This window comes from Penaeus monodon, chromosome 14 (genome assembly GCF_015228065.2).
Source record: "Penaeus monodon isolate SGIC_2016 chromosome 14, NSTDA_Pmon_1, whole genome shotgun sequence".
Classification (NCBI taxonomy): domain Eukaryota; kingdom Metazoa; phylum Arthropoda; class Malacostraca; order Decapoda; family Penaeidae; genus Penaeus; species Penaeus monodon.
In genome coordinates, this window is record NC_051399.1 from 7,650,663 (window position 1) to 7,666,752 (window position 16,090).

Consider the following 16,090-nt stretch of genomic DNA (forward strand, 5'->3'; position numbering starts at 1 on the left):
TTTGCGTCTGTTTCTTTTAAATATAAGGGTTAAATTGAGCAATAGTTTAAAAAAAAGTAAATAAGGGTTGAAAAATATATTCATACGTATCTGGGACGTCTTTGATTTTGAATTTTTCAGTGTTGATTTTCTCAAATGCATTAATGTTGCATTTCATTTCCGTAACAACATTAGGATTCAAATCATTTGTACAAACATACAGTTGATGGCCTTGTAGGCTCCGCTGACAGAAATAACAGGATCACCATTAAAACATCATAAGTAGTCATTTGAAAGGTTTGAGCAGAGTGAAAAGTACTTCGAAAGTTGCAGTTATGATTAAAAAAAAAACTTATTTTACAGAACGCTTTTAGACTCTCTTAATTTCCAGTTCGACTCCTACAACGCTCTAGAACCTTTTTAACCCGATCGCCCTTTTCACAGGAACCGCGCGTGTATAATCCTGAAGGCGACGTGAGAATAATGGCCGTCGACTGCGGGCTGAAATACAACCAGATCCGCTGCCTGGTCAAGCGCGGGGCAAAGGTGACGCTGGTGCCGTGGAATCACGTCCTGGACCCGGCTCAGTATGATGGCCTCTTCCTCAGCAATGGACCGGGTATTTGCCAGAGAGAGAGATTTTGCGACCATTTTCTCGTTTTTGTGGTTCGAGTGATGTATGGGATTAGCACGAGATATTTCTTTCCTTCCATTTTTTTTTCTCTCGGTAACAAGTTTTAAGATTACGAAAGGGAATAATGTGGCATTCACTCTCCCACACAGGTGATCCGCAGATGTGCAAGCAGACTGTGGAACAGCTGCGGTCTGTTCTGGCGTCAGGCACAAAGCCCATATTTGGCATCTGTCTGGGGCATCAGCTGCTGTCTGTTGCGGCTGGATGCTCCACCTACAAGATGAAGTGAGTTCTTGCTAAGGATGTGGTTTGTGATTTCTTCTTCTCCTCCTTCTCATTCCACTTCTCCATCTCCTCCTCCTCCTCATTCCACTTCTCCATCTCCTCCTCCTCCTCATTCCACTTCTCCATCTCCTCCTCCTCCTCCATCTTTTTCTTCATCTCATTCACCCCCTTTTCCTTTTTTTTCTTTCTTCCCTTCTTCTCTTCCTTCTCTGCTTTCTCTTCCTTCTTTCTTTCCTTCCTTCCTTCTTTCCTTCCTTCTTTCCTTCCTTTCCTTCCTTCCTTCCTTCCTTCTTTCCTTCCTTCCTTCTTTCCTTCTTTCCTTCCTTCCTACCCTCCTTCCTTCCTTCCTACCCTCCTTCCTTCCTTCCTACCCTCCTTCCTTCCTTCCTTCCTTCCTTCCTACCCTCCTCTCTTCCCTTCCCTTCCCTTCCCTTCCCTCCCTTCCCTTCCCTTCCTACCCTCCCTTCCTTCTTTCCTTCCTTCTTTCCTTTCCTTCCTTCTTTCCTTCCTTCTTTCCTTCCTTCTTTCCTTCCTTCTTTCCTTCCTTCTTTACTTCCTTCTTTCCTTCCTACCTTCCTTCCTACCTACCTTCCTTCCTTCCTTCCTTCCTTCCTTCCTTCCTTCCTTCCTTCCTTCCTTGTCTTCCTCCTCCATCTCTTTCTCTTCGCCCCTCTCTCCATCAAATCTAAATTAATGCTCTATATATTTTTCATTGTTATAATGTATAATATCAATGAATGTATATACCTATGAATTGCAGAGTATCACAACGTATTTGTAATAGGCTAAGTTAGTAATAAAAATCGTTTTTTTTTATACAGTATATAAATGACCTTGCCAATTTCAGCCGCCCACCTCCCTTCTCTGCGTGTTTCTAAACAGCCTTATCACATCTGCAGATACGGAAACCGCGGACACAACCAACCGTGCGTGCATGAGGGGACAGGGCGTTGCTTCATCACGTCTCAGAATCACGGGTTCGCTGTGGACGCCGCCTCCCTCCCCCAGGAGTGGGCTCCTCTGTTCACCAACAAGAACGACAACTCCAACGAGGGCATTGTTCATCGTACTCTTCCGTTCTTCAGGTTTTGGTCACGTCTTGGGGTGTCTTCAGGGGTTGAAAAAGGAGTATTCTGTTAGTTTTTGAGGGGGTGAAATGTGTGATTACTGTTTTATATATCGCTATTTTATAATATGATAATTGTGTTTATGATAATGCTAACTTTTATTCATTTTAGTTGTTGAATACTTGAGGTTTATGCGATCTTGTTAACATAAAAGAGGCCTTCCTTTTTGCAACATGATAGGTGTATTTATAATGATACATATTTGCAAATCTGTTGAACTGTTTTGTAGTTCAGTACGTGGGTTTTATGGTCACCTGTTGTCAACCTAAAAGAGGGTTTGTGCGCTCCTGTTGTCAACCTAAAATAGGTTTATTGTCAACGTAAAAGAGGGTTTTATTCGATCCTTTTGTCAACGTAAAAGAGGGTTTTATTCGATCCTTTTGTCAACGTAAAAGAGGGTTTTATACGCCCCTGTTGGCAACGTAAAAGAGGGTTTTATACGCCCCTGTTGTCAACCTAAAAGTGGGTTTTATACGCCCCTTTTGTCAACCTAAACGAGGCCATCCCTTTCTGCAGCGTCCAGTTCCATCCAGAGCATGCGGCGGGTCCGGAGGACTTGGAATCCCTCTTCGACCTGTTTCTCGACCTGGCGCGGCAGAGCGGACGAGGCGTGACCAGGGAGAACTGGGATATGCCAAGTATCATCAACAGTCATCTGGCTTACACGTTCGTTTCGTTATAATTGTTTCAGTATCTTCTTGTTATTGATTGTTTGTTTGTTTCAGTATTATTTTTCTGGGTGAATGAGTGCTTGTTTCAATTTTTTTTTTCATTGAATGAGTGCTTGGATTGTAGGTGCCGCATACTGTAATAGATGTATGAGAGAGCAGTGATTTTATATATATACATGTATATATATATATATATATATATATATATATATATATATATATATGTATATATTATAATAGATTTTTTTTCTTTTTTTTTTTTTTTACCCCCCCCCCCCAAAAAAAAAAAAAAACAAAAAAAAAAAAAAAAAAAAAAGGGGGGGGGGGGGGGGGGGGGGAAACAAAAACCTTTTAAAATTTTTGGGTTTTTTTTTTTTGTTTTTTTTGGGTTTTTTTCCGGGGGTTTTTTTTTTTTTTAAAAAATTTTTTTGGGTTTTTTTTCCCCTTTTTGGGGGGTGTTTTTTTTTTAAAATGGGTTTTTTTTAAAAAAAAGGGGTTTTTTTTTTTATTTTTTTTTTAATTTATTTTTTTTTAATAATTTTATAATTTAAAAAAAATTTTTTTTAAATCTTTTTTTATTAAATTTTTATTTTGAAAAAGGGGTTTTTTATTTTTCCAAACCTTCCCTTTTTAATTTTTAAGGGGGAAATTTAAAAAAATTTTTTTTAAAATTTTATTTAATTTTTTAATTTTTTAGTTTTTTTAAAAATTTTTTTTTTTTTTTTTTTTTTAAACTTAAAATTTTTATTTTTTTTTTCAAAAAATTTTTTTTGATCTTTTTTAAAAAATTTTTATTATTTTTTTTTTTTAAAATTTTTTTTTTAAAAATTTTAAAATTTTTATTTTTTTTAATATTTTTAAAATTTATTTTATTATATTTTATATTTTTATTATTTTATTTTTAAAAAATTTTTTTAATAATTTTAATATATTTTTACTATATTTAATATATTTAATAATATTTAATATATATTTAATATATTTTTTTATATATTTATATTTTTTTATATTATATTTATAAAATTAAAAAAAATTTTATTTATATTTAAATCTATTTAATAATTTTTAAAATATATAATATATAATTTATATATTTTTAATTTTTATATTTTTTTTATATTTATTTTTATTTTTATATATAATTTTTATTAATTTTTATATTATTTTTTAAAATTTTATTAATTTTTAATTATTTTAATTTTTTTAATAATTTAAAATATTTTTTTAAAATTTAAAATTTATTTTAATTATATTTTCTTTTAATTTAATATATTTTTATTAATTTTATTATTTTTATATACATACATTTTATATTTTCATATTATTCTATTTTTCTTTTTTATATTCTTTTTTTTAATATATAATATATTCTAAAATAAAAAAATATTTTATTTTTATATATATATTTTATTATATTATTAAAAAATTTTTAATTATATAATATATATATTTTTAATTATTTATTTTTTTTTTTTTTATTTTTTTATTTTAATAATTTTATATTAATATATCTTTTAAATTTTTATATTTTTTTACTTTTTTATATAATTTTTTATATTTTATTTTTATTTTTTTTTATTTTTATTATTTAATTTTAAAATATTTATTACTATATTTTTAAATATTATAATAATATCTAAAAAATTTTAAATAATATATATTTTATAAAAAAAATTATTTTTAATTATAATATATTTTTTTTATTAAATAATATATATTTATATTTCTATAATAATTTTTTTTTAAAAATTATATATTATATTATTATTTTTAATTAAAAACCCCTTATTTATAAAAATCTTAATATAAAATTTTAATAATATATATTTCTTTATATATATATATTATTTTATTTATTATATTCTATTTAAAATTTTTTATATTTTTATTTATATATTTTATTATTTTTTAAAAAAAAAAAAAAAAAAAAAAATTTACTATATTCTTTTTTAAAATATTATTTCCTATATTATTTATTTAATTTTTTTTTTTTAATTATTTTTTCTTTTTAAAATTTTTATTTATTTTTTAATTTTTTTTATTTTTTTTTTATCTTTTTTTTTTAAAATTTTTTTTTCCCCTTTATTTAAAAAAAAAACTCAATATCTTTTTTTTATCTATTTTTTTTCTTTATTTTATAATTCTATATATCCCTTTTAATATATATTCCCTTATTTTCTTTTTTTTTTTTTTCTATTTTTTTTTTAATTTTTCCCTTTATTTTTTCCATTATTTCTCTTCTATTTTTCCCCCTTTTTTTTTCTTCTCCTATTCCTTTTTTCCCTCTCTTCTCATTCTTCTTCTTCTTTTATTTTCTATATTTTTTTCCCTTTTCTTTTTTAATAAATTCTCTTCTAATAATCTTTTTTTTATTTTATTTATTTTTTTTTATTAATTTCGACTTTTTTTTTTCTTTCTTTTCCTATTTTTATATTTTATTTTTATTTTATTCTTTATTTCTTTTCTATTTTATCTTTTACTATCTCTTTCTTTTTTATCTTTTATTTATCTTTCTCTTTATTTATATTTTTATTTTTTTTTTTCTTTTTTTAAACCCCTTTTTCTTATTCTTCTTATTCTTTTTTTTCTCTTTTTATTTTTTTATCTATATTTCCTTTTTTTTTATTATTTTTTTTTTTTTTTTTATAAATATTTTTTTTTATTTATTTTTTATTTTTTTATCCTTCCTTTTTTCCCTTAAATTTTTTAATTTCTTTTTCTTCCTTTTCTTTCTTTTTTTTCTCTTTTTCTTTTTTAATTTCCCTTTTTCCTCCCCTCTTTAAAATTATTTTTTAAAATTTCTATTTTTCTTTATAATTTTTTTACTTTTTTCTTTTTTTTTTTCTTTCTTCTTTTCTTTTTTTCTTATTCTCTTTTTTCTATTTTCTTTCCCTTTTTTTTCTCTCTTATTTTTTTTTTCTATTCTCATAATCTTCCTTTATTTCTCCCCTTTCCCCCTCTCCCCATCTCCCACTATTTTCTTCCCTCTTCTCTTCTTATCTTTTCCCCCTTTCTCCTCTATTCCTTCCCCTTCCCTTTTTTCCTATTCCCTCCCCTCTCCCTTCCCTCCCCCTCTTCTCTCCTTCCCTTCCCTCCCCTCCCCCTCTCTCTTTCTTCTTCCCTTTTTCCCCCCTTTCTTCCCTTTATTATCTTCTGTCCCTCTTTTACCTCCTTTCCCTCCTCTCTTTCTCTTTCCCTTCTGCCCTCTTTTCTCTTTTCCCTTCTCTGTCTCTTTCCCCTCTGTCCTTTCTGTCCTTCTTGTCCTCTTCTGTACCTTTTGTCTATCTTGTCCCTTTTTTGTCCTTTTGCCCCTTTTGTCCTTTTCTTCCCTTTTCCCCCTTTTCCCCCTTCTCTTTCTCTTTTTTATTCCTTTCTTCCTTTTTCCCTCTTCTCCCCTATTTTCCCCTTTTTTCTCTTCTCCCTTTCTCTTCTTTCCTCTTTTCTTCTTTCCTTTCTCTCCCTTTTTTATTTTATCCTCTCCTTTTATCCCTCTTTCCCCTTTTCTCTCCCTATTTCTTCCTTTTCCCCCCCCTTTTCTCTCCTTCCCTTTCCCTCTTCTTCCCTCTTTTCTCCCCCTCTTTCCCTTTTTCCCCTCTCTTTCCCTTTTTCCCTCTTTTTCCCTTTTTTCCCCCTTTTTTCTTTCTCCTTCTCTCGCCCTTCTCCTTTTATTCCTTCTCCCCCCCCTCTCTCTTCCCTCTCCTTTTTCGCCCTCCTCTTTTTTTCCCTTTTTTTCCTTCCTCTTTCCCTTTCTTTTCTCTTTCTTTCCCCTTTTTCCTTTATCTCCCTTTCTTTCTTTTCCCTTTTCTCCTCTCTCTTCCCTCTTTATCTCTTCCCCCATTTTTTCTCCCTTTTTCCTTTCTTTTTTTCTTTTTTTTTTTTATTTCTTATTTTAAATCACTGTCCTCTACTCTTTCCGTTGCGGCCCCTACCCAAGCACCATTTCATAAAAAAAAAAAAAAAATTGAACAGCCTCTTTCCCCCAAAAAAATTACTAAAACCCAAACAATCTCAAAGTCTAAAAACTTTACGAACGACGTGTGCAATGACTGTTGTGTATTTGGGCTTTCCCCATTTCTCCCTGGTCACCCCTCTCCGCTCTGCCGCCCGGTGGGAAAAAACAGTCAAAGAGGGTTTCCAAGTCCTCCGGACCCGCGCTGCTCTGGGGGGATTTACGCTAGAAGGGGGGGCCCTCTTTTTAGGTTACAAGGGGCGATAAAACCCCCTTTTAGGTTGCACAGGGGCGTAAAAAACCCCCCTTTTCGTTCCAACAGGGCTTTAAAAACCCCTTTTACGTTGACAAGGATCGAAAAAAACCCTTTACGTTGACAAAAGGTCGAATAAAAACCCTTTTTTTATTTTGACAAAGATCAAAAAAAACCCCTTTTACTTTCAAAAGATCGAATAAACCTCTTAGTTGAAAATAACCTATTTTGGGTTGAAAAACGGGCGCACAACCCTTTTTTGGTTGACACGGGGGCCAAAAACCCCGTCTAACTAAAAAACATTTCCAAAGATTTGCAATTGTACATTATAATACCCCTTTCATTTGCAAAAAGGGAAAGGCCTTCTTTTATTTAAAAAGATCGCTAACCTAAATATTCAAAATAAATGAATAAAGTTAGATTATCATAACACAATTATATTATAAAAATAGCGATATATAAACAGTAATCACACATTTCACCCCCTCAAAACTAACAGAATACTCCTTTTTCAACCCCTGAAGACACCCAAGACGTGACAAACTGAAGAACGGAAGAGTACGATGAACAATGCCCTCGTTGGGTTGTCGTTCTTGTTGGTGAACAGAGGAGCCCACTCTGGGGGGGAGGCGGCGTCCACAGCGAACCCGTGATTCTGAGACGTGATGAAGCACGCCCTGTCCCCTCATGCACGCACGGTTGGTTGTGTCCGCGTTTCCGTATCTGCAGATGTGATAAGCTGTTTAGAAACACGCAGAGAAGGGAGGTGGCGGCTGAAATGGCAAGGTCATTTTATATACTGTATAAAAAAAACGATTTTTATTACTAACTTAGCCTATTACAATACGTTGTGTACTCTGCATTCATAGGTATATACATTCATTGATATTATAAATTATAACAATGAAAAATATATAGAGCCTTAATTTAGATTGATGGAGAGAGGGCGAAGAGAAAGAGATGGAGGAGGAAGACAAGGAAGGAAGGAAGGAAGGAAGGAAGGAGGAAGGAAGGAAGGAAGGAAGGTAGGTAGGTAGAAGGAAGGTAGGAAGGAAGAAGGAAGGAAAGAAGGAAGGGAGGGTAGGAAGGGAAGGGAAGGAGAGGAAGGGAAGGGAGGGTAGGAAGGAAAGGAGGGTAGGAAGGAAGAAGAAGGGTAGGAAGGAAGAAGAAGAGGTAGGAAAGAAGGAAGAGGTAGGAAGGAAGGAAAGAAGAGAAGAGGAAGAAGGAAGAGAAGGAAGAATAAGGAAGGAAAGAAGGAAGGAAGAAAGGAGGAAAGGAAAAGGAAAGAAGAAGGAGGAAGAAGGAAGGAAGAGAAAGCAGAGAGAAGAGAAGAAGGAAGAAGAAAAAAAAGGAAGGGGTGATGAGATGAAAAAAGATGGAGGAGGAGGAGGAGATGGAGAAGTGGAATGAGGAGGAGGAGAGATGGAGAAGTGAATGAGGAGAGGAGGAGATGGAGAAGTGGAATGAGGAGGAGGAGGAGATGGAGAAGTGGAATAGAGGAGGAGAAGAAGAAATCACAACCACATCCTTAGCAAGAACTCACTTCATCTTGTAGGTGGAGCATCCAGCCGCAACAGACAGCAGCTGATGCCCCAGACAGATGCCAAATATGGGCTTTGTGCCTGACGCCAGAACAGACCGCAGCTGTTCCACAGTCTGCTTGCACATCTGCGGATCACCTGTGTGGGAGAGTGAATGCCACATTATTCCCTTTCGTATCTTAAAACTTGTTACCGAGAGAAAAAAAAATGGAAGGAAGAAATATCTCGTGCTAATCCCATACATCACTCGAACCACAAAACGAGAAATGGTCGCAAAATCTCTCTCTCTGGCAAATACCCGGTCCATTGCTGAGAGAGGCCATCATACTGAGCCGGGTCCAGGACGTGATTCCACCGGCACCAGCGTCACCTTTGCCCCGCGCTTGACCAGGCAGCGGATCTGGTTGTATTTCAGCCCGCAGTCGACGCCATTATTCTCACGTCGCCTTCAGGATTATACACGCGCGGTTCCTGTGAAAAGGCGATCGGGTTAAAAAGGTCTAGAGCGTTGTAGGAGTCGAACTGGAAATTAAGAGAGTCTAAAGCGTTCTGTAAAATAAGTTTTTTTTTAATCATACTGCAACTTTCGAAGTACTTTTCACTCTGCTCAAACCTTCAAATGACTACTTATGATGTTTTAATGGTGATCCTGTTATTTCTGTCAGCGGAGCCTACAAGGCCATCAACTGTATGTTTTGTACAAATGATTTGAATCCTAATGTGTTACGGAAATGAAATGCAACATTAATGCATTTGAGAAAATCAACACTGAAAAATTCACACTCAACGACGTCCCAGATACGTATGACTATATTTTTCAACCCTTATTTACTTTTTTTTAACTATTGCTCAATTTAACCCTTATATTTAAAGAAACAGACGCAAATCAGTCCTCAAAACCTTTTTTTCAATCTAAACCTTCATGGTTGCAGAAAGTTATTTTTATACGTTTTGAGTTGTTCCTTACCAAGGATAAAGCGCACCAAGCATGTACTACCCTACGTGTCATTAAGAATACGAAAGCTCATTCCAGATCACCCGGATTACAACTAGTGGAAGAAGAGGGAAGAGGGCTCGAGTCAGGGGGGGGCTCGAATCAGGGGGCTCGAGTCGGGGGGGGGGCTCGAGTCGGGGGGGGGGGCTCGAGTCAGGGGGCTCGATCAGGGGGGCTCGAATCAGGGGGGCTCGATCAGGGGGCTCGAGTCAGGGGGCTCGAGTCAGGGGGGCTCGATCAGGGGGCTCGAGTCAGGGGGGACTCGAGTCAGGGGGCTCGAGTCAGGGGGGCTCGAGTTTGAGGAAGTTAGGAATCTGGACTGAAAACAAAACCTCCCAATAATATTCTCCTATATAACTGTCAGTCCTGCAGCTCTCTCGTGCTTCCCAACACCACAGACGGAACTCTCGCATCCAGTACCACTTACCTTTTGGAAACCCGGTCCACAGATTCACTTTATTGGGATCCGAGAGAGGAGGATCTTCTCCTCCTTCGACCACGATTTTCCCAAGCAAGGATCCATGCTCACGAATCCTGCAGAGTAATGCGGTAATAATGACGAGAATGGTGCTATAATCAGAATTACAGTATTACTGATGATTATAATTAATCAAAGGTAATGGCGATAATTATCAAACTATGTCAACAGTAATGGCAATATTTCAATCGCCTTTCTAAAGCTGATAATGATAATTATAATACCTATAAAAAAAATATAGATCGACGATGATAATGTCAGTTATAGTTATGATCATGACTGACGGTTCATCATCACTGACGGCGATGACGACGATGACGGCGACGATGATGATGATGATGATAACGATGACAATGATGACGATGACAATGACGACGATGACAACGACGACGATGACAACGACGACGACGACGATGATGATAATGACGATGATAATGACGATGTGATGATGATGATGACGTGGTGGTGGTGTAGGAGACTATAAGGAGAAAGAGAAAAAGGAAGATTATGAAGAAGAGGAGAAAAAGAGGAAAAAAAGAAGAGAAGAAAATAGAAGAAAATAAGAAGAAGAAAAGAAGTAGAAGAAAAAAATAGAAGAAAAAGAAGAAAAAAAAATGAAAAAGAAAAGGCCCGCGGCCTTACTTCTTGGTGAGCGAGCGGGTATCGATGCCATGGATTCCGGGCACGCCTTCGCCGAGGAGCCACTGGTGGAGGGTGCTGACGGAGGACCAGTGGGAGGGCTCGCCGCACACCTCGCCCACGACCAACCCTCCTGCCCAGATCTTGCTGCTCTCCAACCACTGGAAGTACGGGGGTGGGTGACATTGCGCTCTTTCGCGATGTACAGGAGGTGGGTACCTAATGTAAAGAGGTGGGTGGGTTACATTGCTATTTTTTGATGTACAGGGAGTGGGTGGGTTTACATTGCCCTCTTTCGTGATGTACAAAGGGTGGGTGGGTGACATTGCGCTCTTTCGCATTGTATAGGTGGGTGGCTGGGTTACCTGTGCTATTTCGTGATGTACAGGTGGGTGGCTGGGTTACACTGTGCTATTTCGATGTGATGTACAGGAGGTGGGTTACCTAATGTACAAGGGTGGGTGGGTTACATTGCTATTTTTTGATGTACAGGGAGTGGGTGGGTTACATTGCCCTCTTTCGTGATGTACAGGTGGGTGGTGGGTTCATTGCCCTCTTTCGTGATGTACAGGTGGGTGGGTGGTTACATTGCCCTCTTTCGTGATGTACAGGTGAGTGGGTGGGTTACATTGCCCTCTTTCGTGATGTACAGGTGGGTGGGTGGGTTTACATTGCCCTCTTTCGTGATGTACAAGGGTGGGTGGGTTACATTGTGCTCTTCGTGATGTAAAAGAGTGTTACATTAGGCTTTTTGTGATGTTTTAATGTATGGTTAATTCTAAGAGGCAATATTCTTGTATCTGCTTGCATGATCGCTTTAATATCAATTCCAGAATATTCAATGAAATTATCATATCCTCTGTATATATTAACAGTCACCATGATAATCATCATTAACTAATATCATTTACTATCACCATAATCAGAACTAGCCTCACAATCTCCTCATTCACCATTCACCTACTTCACTATTTCATTCATTCACCATAAGCACCTCTCATCTATAATATTACGTTTCCCTCTCATCTTCACCTTCCTCGCCATCTCCTCCATCTTCACCATCACCACATCCTCATTCTCAACGCCATCACCCTCATCATCACCATCATCATCATCATCTACACTCATCTCATACCTCTCCTTATCATCACTATACACCAGAGTCATCACCACTGCTAACGCCAATACATATCGGTAGAGGTCTTCAACATACGAGCAGTATATCAATAACAATCATTCTGCATCAGTAAAATTATTGTCATTCCCTGTTGTCATTACCGTCATTGTAGCAATAACTTCGATTCAGTACAATGATCTATAAGGATGAGTATCATTTATTATCAAATAGAGGCGATTATTATTTTTTTTTTTCGAAAATGGATTTCGCTGAGGAAACGAAGCAAAGTGGTGATGTGTTTTGATCCGAAACACGAACATAAATATGACTCTGTGTTTAGTAAAATACTGGCAGATGAAACAGGAAAGAAATCACACGCACACAGACAGGTGCATACACAGACAAATCGCGCGCACACACACACCACCACACACACACAAACTAAACACACACCTAATCAGCCCCCGCCCCCCAAACACACTACACGCACGCACGCACGCACGCACGCACGCACGCACGCACGCACGCACGCACGCACGCACGCGCGCGCGCACACACGCACGCACACACACACACACACACACACACACACACACACACACACACACACACACACACCACACACACACACACACACACACTACAACACACAGATCGTACTTGGAGAGTCCCATAGGATCGACGGCGCTGGTGTCTGGGACCCCGTAGTTGCCAACCAAAGGGTAGGTGAGAACCAGCACTTGCCCGCAGTACGAAGGGTCGGTCGGGGCCTCAGGTACCCAACCATGCCCGTCTGGAACACTGTAGGGAAAAGATGGTGGTGAGAGCATGGTGATGGTGATGTAAAGGACAGGTGAGAGAGAAGAGGAGAGGAGAGAAGGAGAAGGAAGAGAAGGGAAGAAGAGAGAGGAGAAGGAGAAGGGAAGGAGAGAGAGGGAGGAGAGGAGAGAAGGAGAGGAGAGGGGAAGGAGGAGAGGAGAAGAGGAGAGGGGACGGGGAGGGAGAGGAGGAGAGGAGAGGAGAGGGGAGAGGAGAGGAGAGGAGAGGGGAGGGGGAAGGAGAGGAGAGGGAGGGGAGGAGGAGAGGGAGAGAGGAGAGGAGAGGAGAGGGGAGAAGGAGAGGAGAGGAGAGGGAGGGGAAGGAGAGGGAGGGAAGGAGGGGGAAAGGAGGAGAGGAGGGGAAGGGAGGAGGGGAGAGGAGAGGGGACGGGAGGAGAGAGAGGAGAGGAGAGGGAAGGGAGGAGGGGAAGGGAGAGAGGAGAGGAGAAGGGAGGGAGAAGAGGTCTGTATGTAAGTATGTATGTGTGTATGTATGTATGTATGTGTAGTATGCATGTATGTATGTGTGTATGTATGCATGTATGTGTCTGTGTATGTATGTGTGTTTTTATGTGTGCATGTATGCATGTGTGGGTGTAGGTGTGTATGTGTGTATGTATGTACGTATGTGTGTATGTGTATGTGTATGTGTGTACGTATGTGTTGTACGTATGTGTATGTTCGTATATGTATGTATGTATATGTATGTATGTATATATATGTATGTATATATATATGTATGTATATGCATGCACGTATATGCATGCATGTATATGTATATGTATGTATGTGTAGGTATGTATGTGTTGTATGTGTATGTATGTATGTATATGTATTGATATGTATGTATGTATGTGTTGTATGTTGTATGTATGTAAGTACGTATGTATGTACGTATGTATGTATGTGTATGCATGTGTGTATGTGTATGATGAGATGAATATCTTCACAATACAGGAGATGTATTTGTCCGGTTTCGGTTATTTCTTCGTCAGAAATACATGGATGTGTATGTATATGCATGTGTGTGTGTATATATATATATATATATATATATATATATATATATAAGTATGTCCCTGATGTACGTACACATGTCCTCTGGTGTACGTACACATTGTCCTCTGATGTACGTACACTGTCCTCTGGTGTACGTACACATGTCCACTGATGTATGTACACATGTCCTCTGGTGTACGTACACATGTTTCTCTGGTGTACGTACACATGTCCACTGGTGTACGTACACATATCCATAAATGTATGTATTTCAACGGATGTGTGTGTGTGGATATGGATGTATGTATGTAGGCATGCATGTATCCATGCATTGATGCATGTACACATGTACATATATCCACTGATGTATGTCTGTATGTATGTATATTATCTGATGTAAGAATGTATGAATGTTTTGTAGTTAGTGTTTGTGTGTATGCAAGTATTTATGTACCCTGATACATATAAAATATATATGCAAGTTCAGTAATGTAAGTAGGCGATGGCTGAACCTGTATGTTACTGCCGTACTGCATATTCTGTACAGTATGAACAATGGCGGTTGGATGCACACCGACACATATAATCATACTTTTATGTACGTGAAAAAAGGCCTACACTGAAGCCATGCAAATAATATGGATAATCATACTGAACCCTGCATGAACTCACCGACCTCCCGGCGAAGGACACGGGGCGCAACACGAAGCGCGGGAAGGACGACCCATCCTCCAGGACCAGCGTGGCCTGCTGCTGCGTCGCCGTCGACATCCTGCTCTCTTCCAAGTCCCTGGGAATCCTCTACCCACACAGAACACGCGAGGATCCGCTCCTCCTTAGTGGGAAAGACTTTTGAATGGACCGGTCGCTTGATTCGATGCCCGGGCAGGTTGACAAGGCCCCTCGTGTCCTTGGGGTGGGCCTCTCCCAAAGGCTCGCGGGATGAGGAGATGAGAGGGAGAGGAAGAGGAGGAGGATGAAGAGGAGGGTGAGGAGGAGGAGGAGGGAGGATGAACCTGTGCTCACCTCAGTGTTCAAAGAGCACTGAGACCGCCTCGCCTCCCTTGGGCATGCTTGACTGCCCGAACTAGTCGTTGCCCATTTATTTTGGCGTCTGGAGGACAAGGAAAAAAGTCCTCTTAATTATAGTGTTAAGGACGGGAGATAAATGTGCATATGTTCGACAACGACTCGACGTGTGTAAGCATAGTAGGAATGGGGATTTAAAAAATGGTGGGAATTCATGCGAATATTTGATTATTCAAGGAATCGATTATTCGCTGGCAAAGTGCACCAAAAATAAAACTCCAGGTTGTTCACCCATCCTTTTTTTTTCTCTCTCTCTCTGAACATTCCTCATCTTGGTTCAGACTCCCACCGAACTTTAGTTGAACAATCAGGAACCAAGAAATGGCAGTAACAATCCCAAAATTATGTAAGGAGTTTAGGCTACATTTGGGGACTAGCAGGCTACCCTCTTCCGGCACCAGGCCACTAGACTACATGGTCAAGGTCACACGGCGCTGAGGCTCTTTTTGTACAGCGAATATCTCTTTCATTTACTTATTTAATCTATCCATTCTTCTGTTTATTCCTTTATTTACTCATTCATACAACGTCGTGCCTTTATATATATATATATATATATATATATATATATATATATATATATAATATATATATATATATATATATATATATATATATATATTTTTTTTTTTTTTTTTTTTTTTTTTTTTTTTTTTTTTTTTTTTTTTTTCACTGAACGATCTTCATCATTTATTTATTCATCGCCACCTACTGTATATTGTTTGCAGTACAGTAAGGAATGTCTTGATATGCAAGAAAAGTAAATATTTAAACATTATTTAATTTACAGAGGGACAGGTAAGTATATAATTATCGTCGATAACCTTTTATCTATATTAAACAACTGAATAATAAACTAACATGCAAATCCATATTTAAACCCACCGCTTTTTTTAGCACATAGGCCTACATCAAACTCGCATAAAAACACGGTGATTGCCTCTACGGATGAAAGGACGAGTAGCCATGCCCTTTTCGCTCGCCCCGGGGCATTTAGGGCCGGTGACTGCCCAGTCCTCAGCTTCCTAAGGACACCCTTGAGCTGTTGCCGTTAAGTGCCTGTCACCTATTTTACGCTGCTGTCATCACTCTTAAAATCTTGTCATGCAATCACGGTTATCAATATGTGCTTTATATATGCTTGTATCTTATGCATTTCGTGCTTTGATATCCATCTGGTATGTTGCATCTTCCACAATCTGCAACTCGAATAAGTTAACGGTAGAGAATAGGCTTTCGGCGATAAAAGAAGTAGGCCTATCTATTCTGCGAGACAATAGCGACCATCACGTGTGTGTGTGTGTGTGTGGTGTGTGTGTGTGTGGTGTGTGTGTGTGTGTGTGTGGTGTGTGTGTGTGTGTGTGGTGTGTGTGTGTGTGCGCGCGTTAGCGTGCGTGTGCTGTGTGTGTGGGTGTGTGTGTGTGTTGTGTGTGTGTGTGTGTGTGGTGTGTGTGTGTGTGTTGTTGTGTGGTGTTGGGCGTTTGCGTGCGGCGTGTGCGTGTGCGTTATCAAAGAAA

The 16,090-nt window shown here is 38.0% G+C and overlaps 1 protein-coding gene across 1 annotated transcript in view; it reads left to right on the plus strand.

Moving 5' to 3' along the window:
• The window catches only part of LOC119580557 (CAD protein-like), a 64,319-nt gene that overhangs the window by 36,410 nt on the left and 11,819 nt on the right, over window positions 1–16,090 (plus strand). The window contains exons 6-9 of the mRNA XM_037928672.1: window positions 424–598; window positions 763–898; window positions 1,798–1,983; window positions 2,542–2,691. Coding sequence (XP_037784600.1) covers window positions 424–598; window positions 763–898; window positions 1,798–1,983; window positions 2,542–2,691 — 647 coding nt within the window. The remainder of the gene's footprint in view (window positions 1–423; window positions 599–762; window positions 899–1,797; window positions 1,984–2,541; window positions 2,692–16,090) is intronic.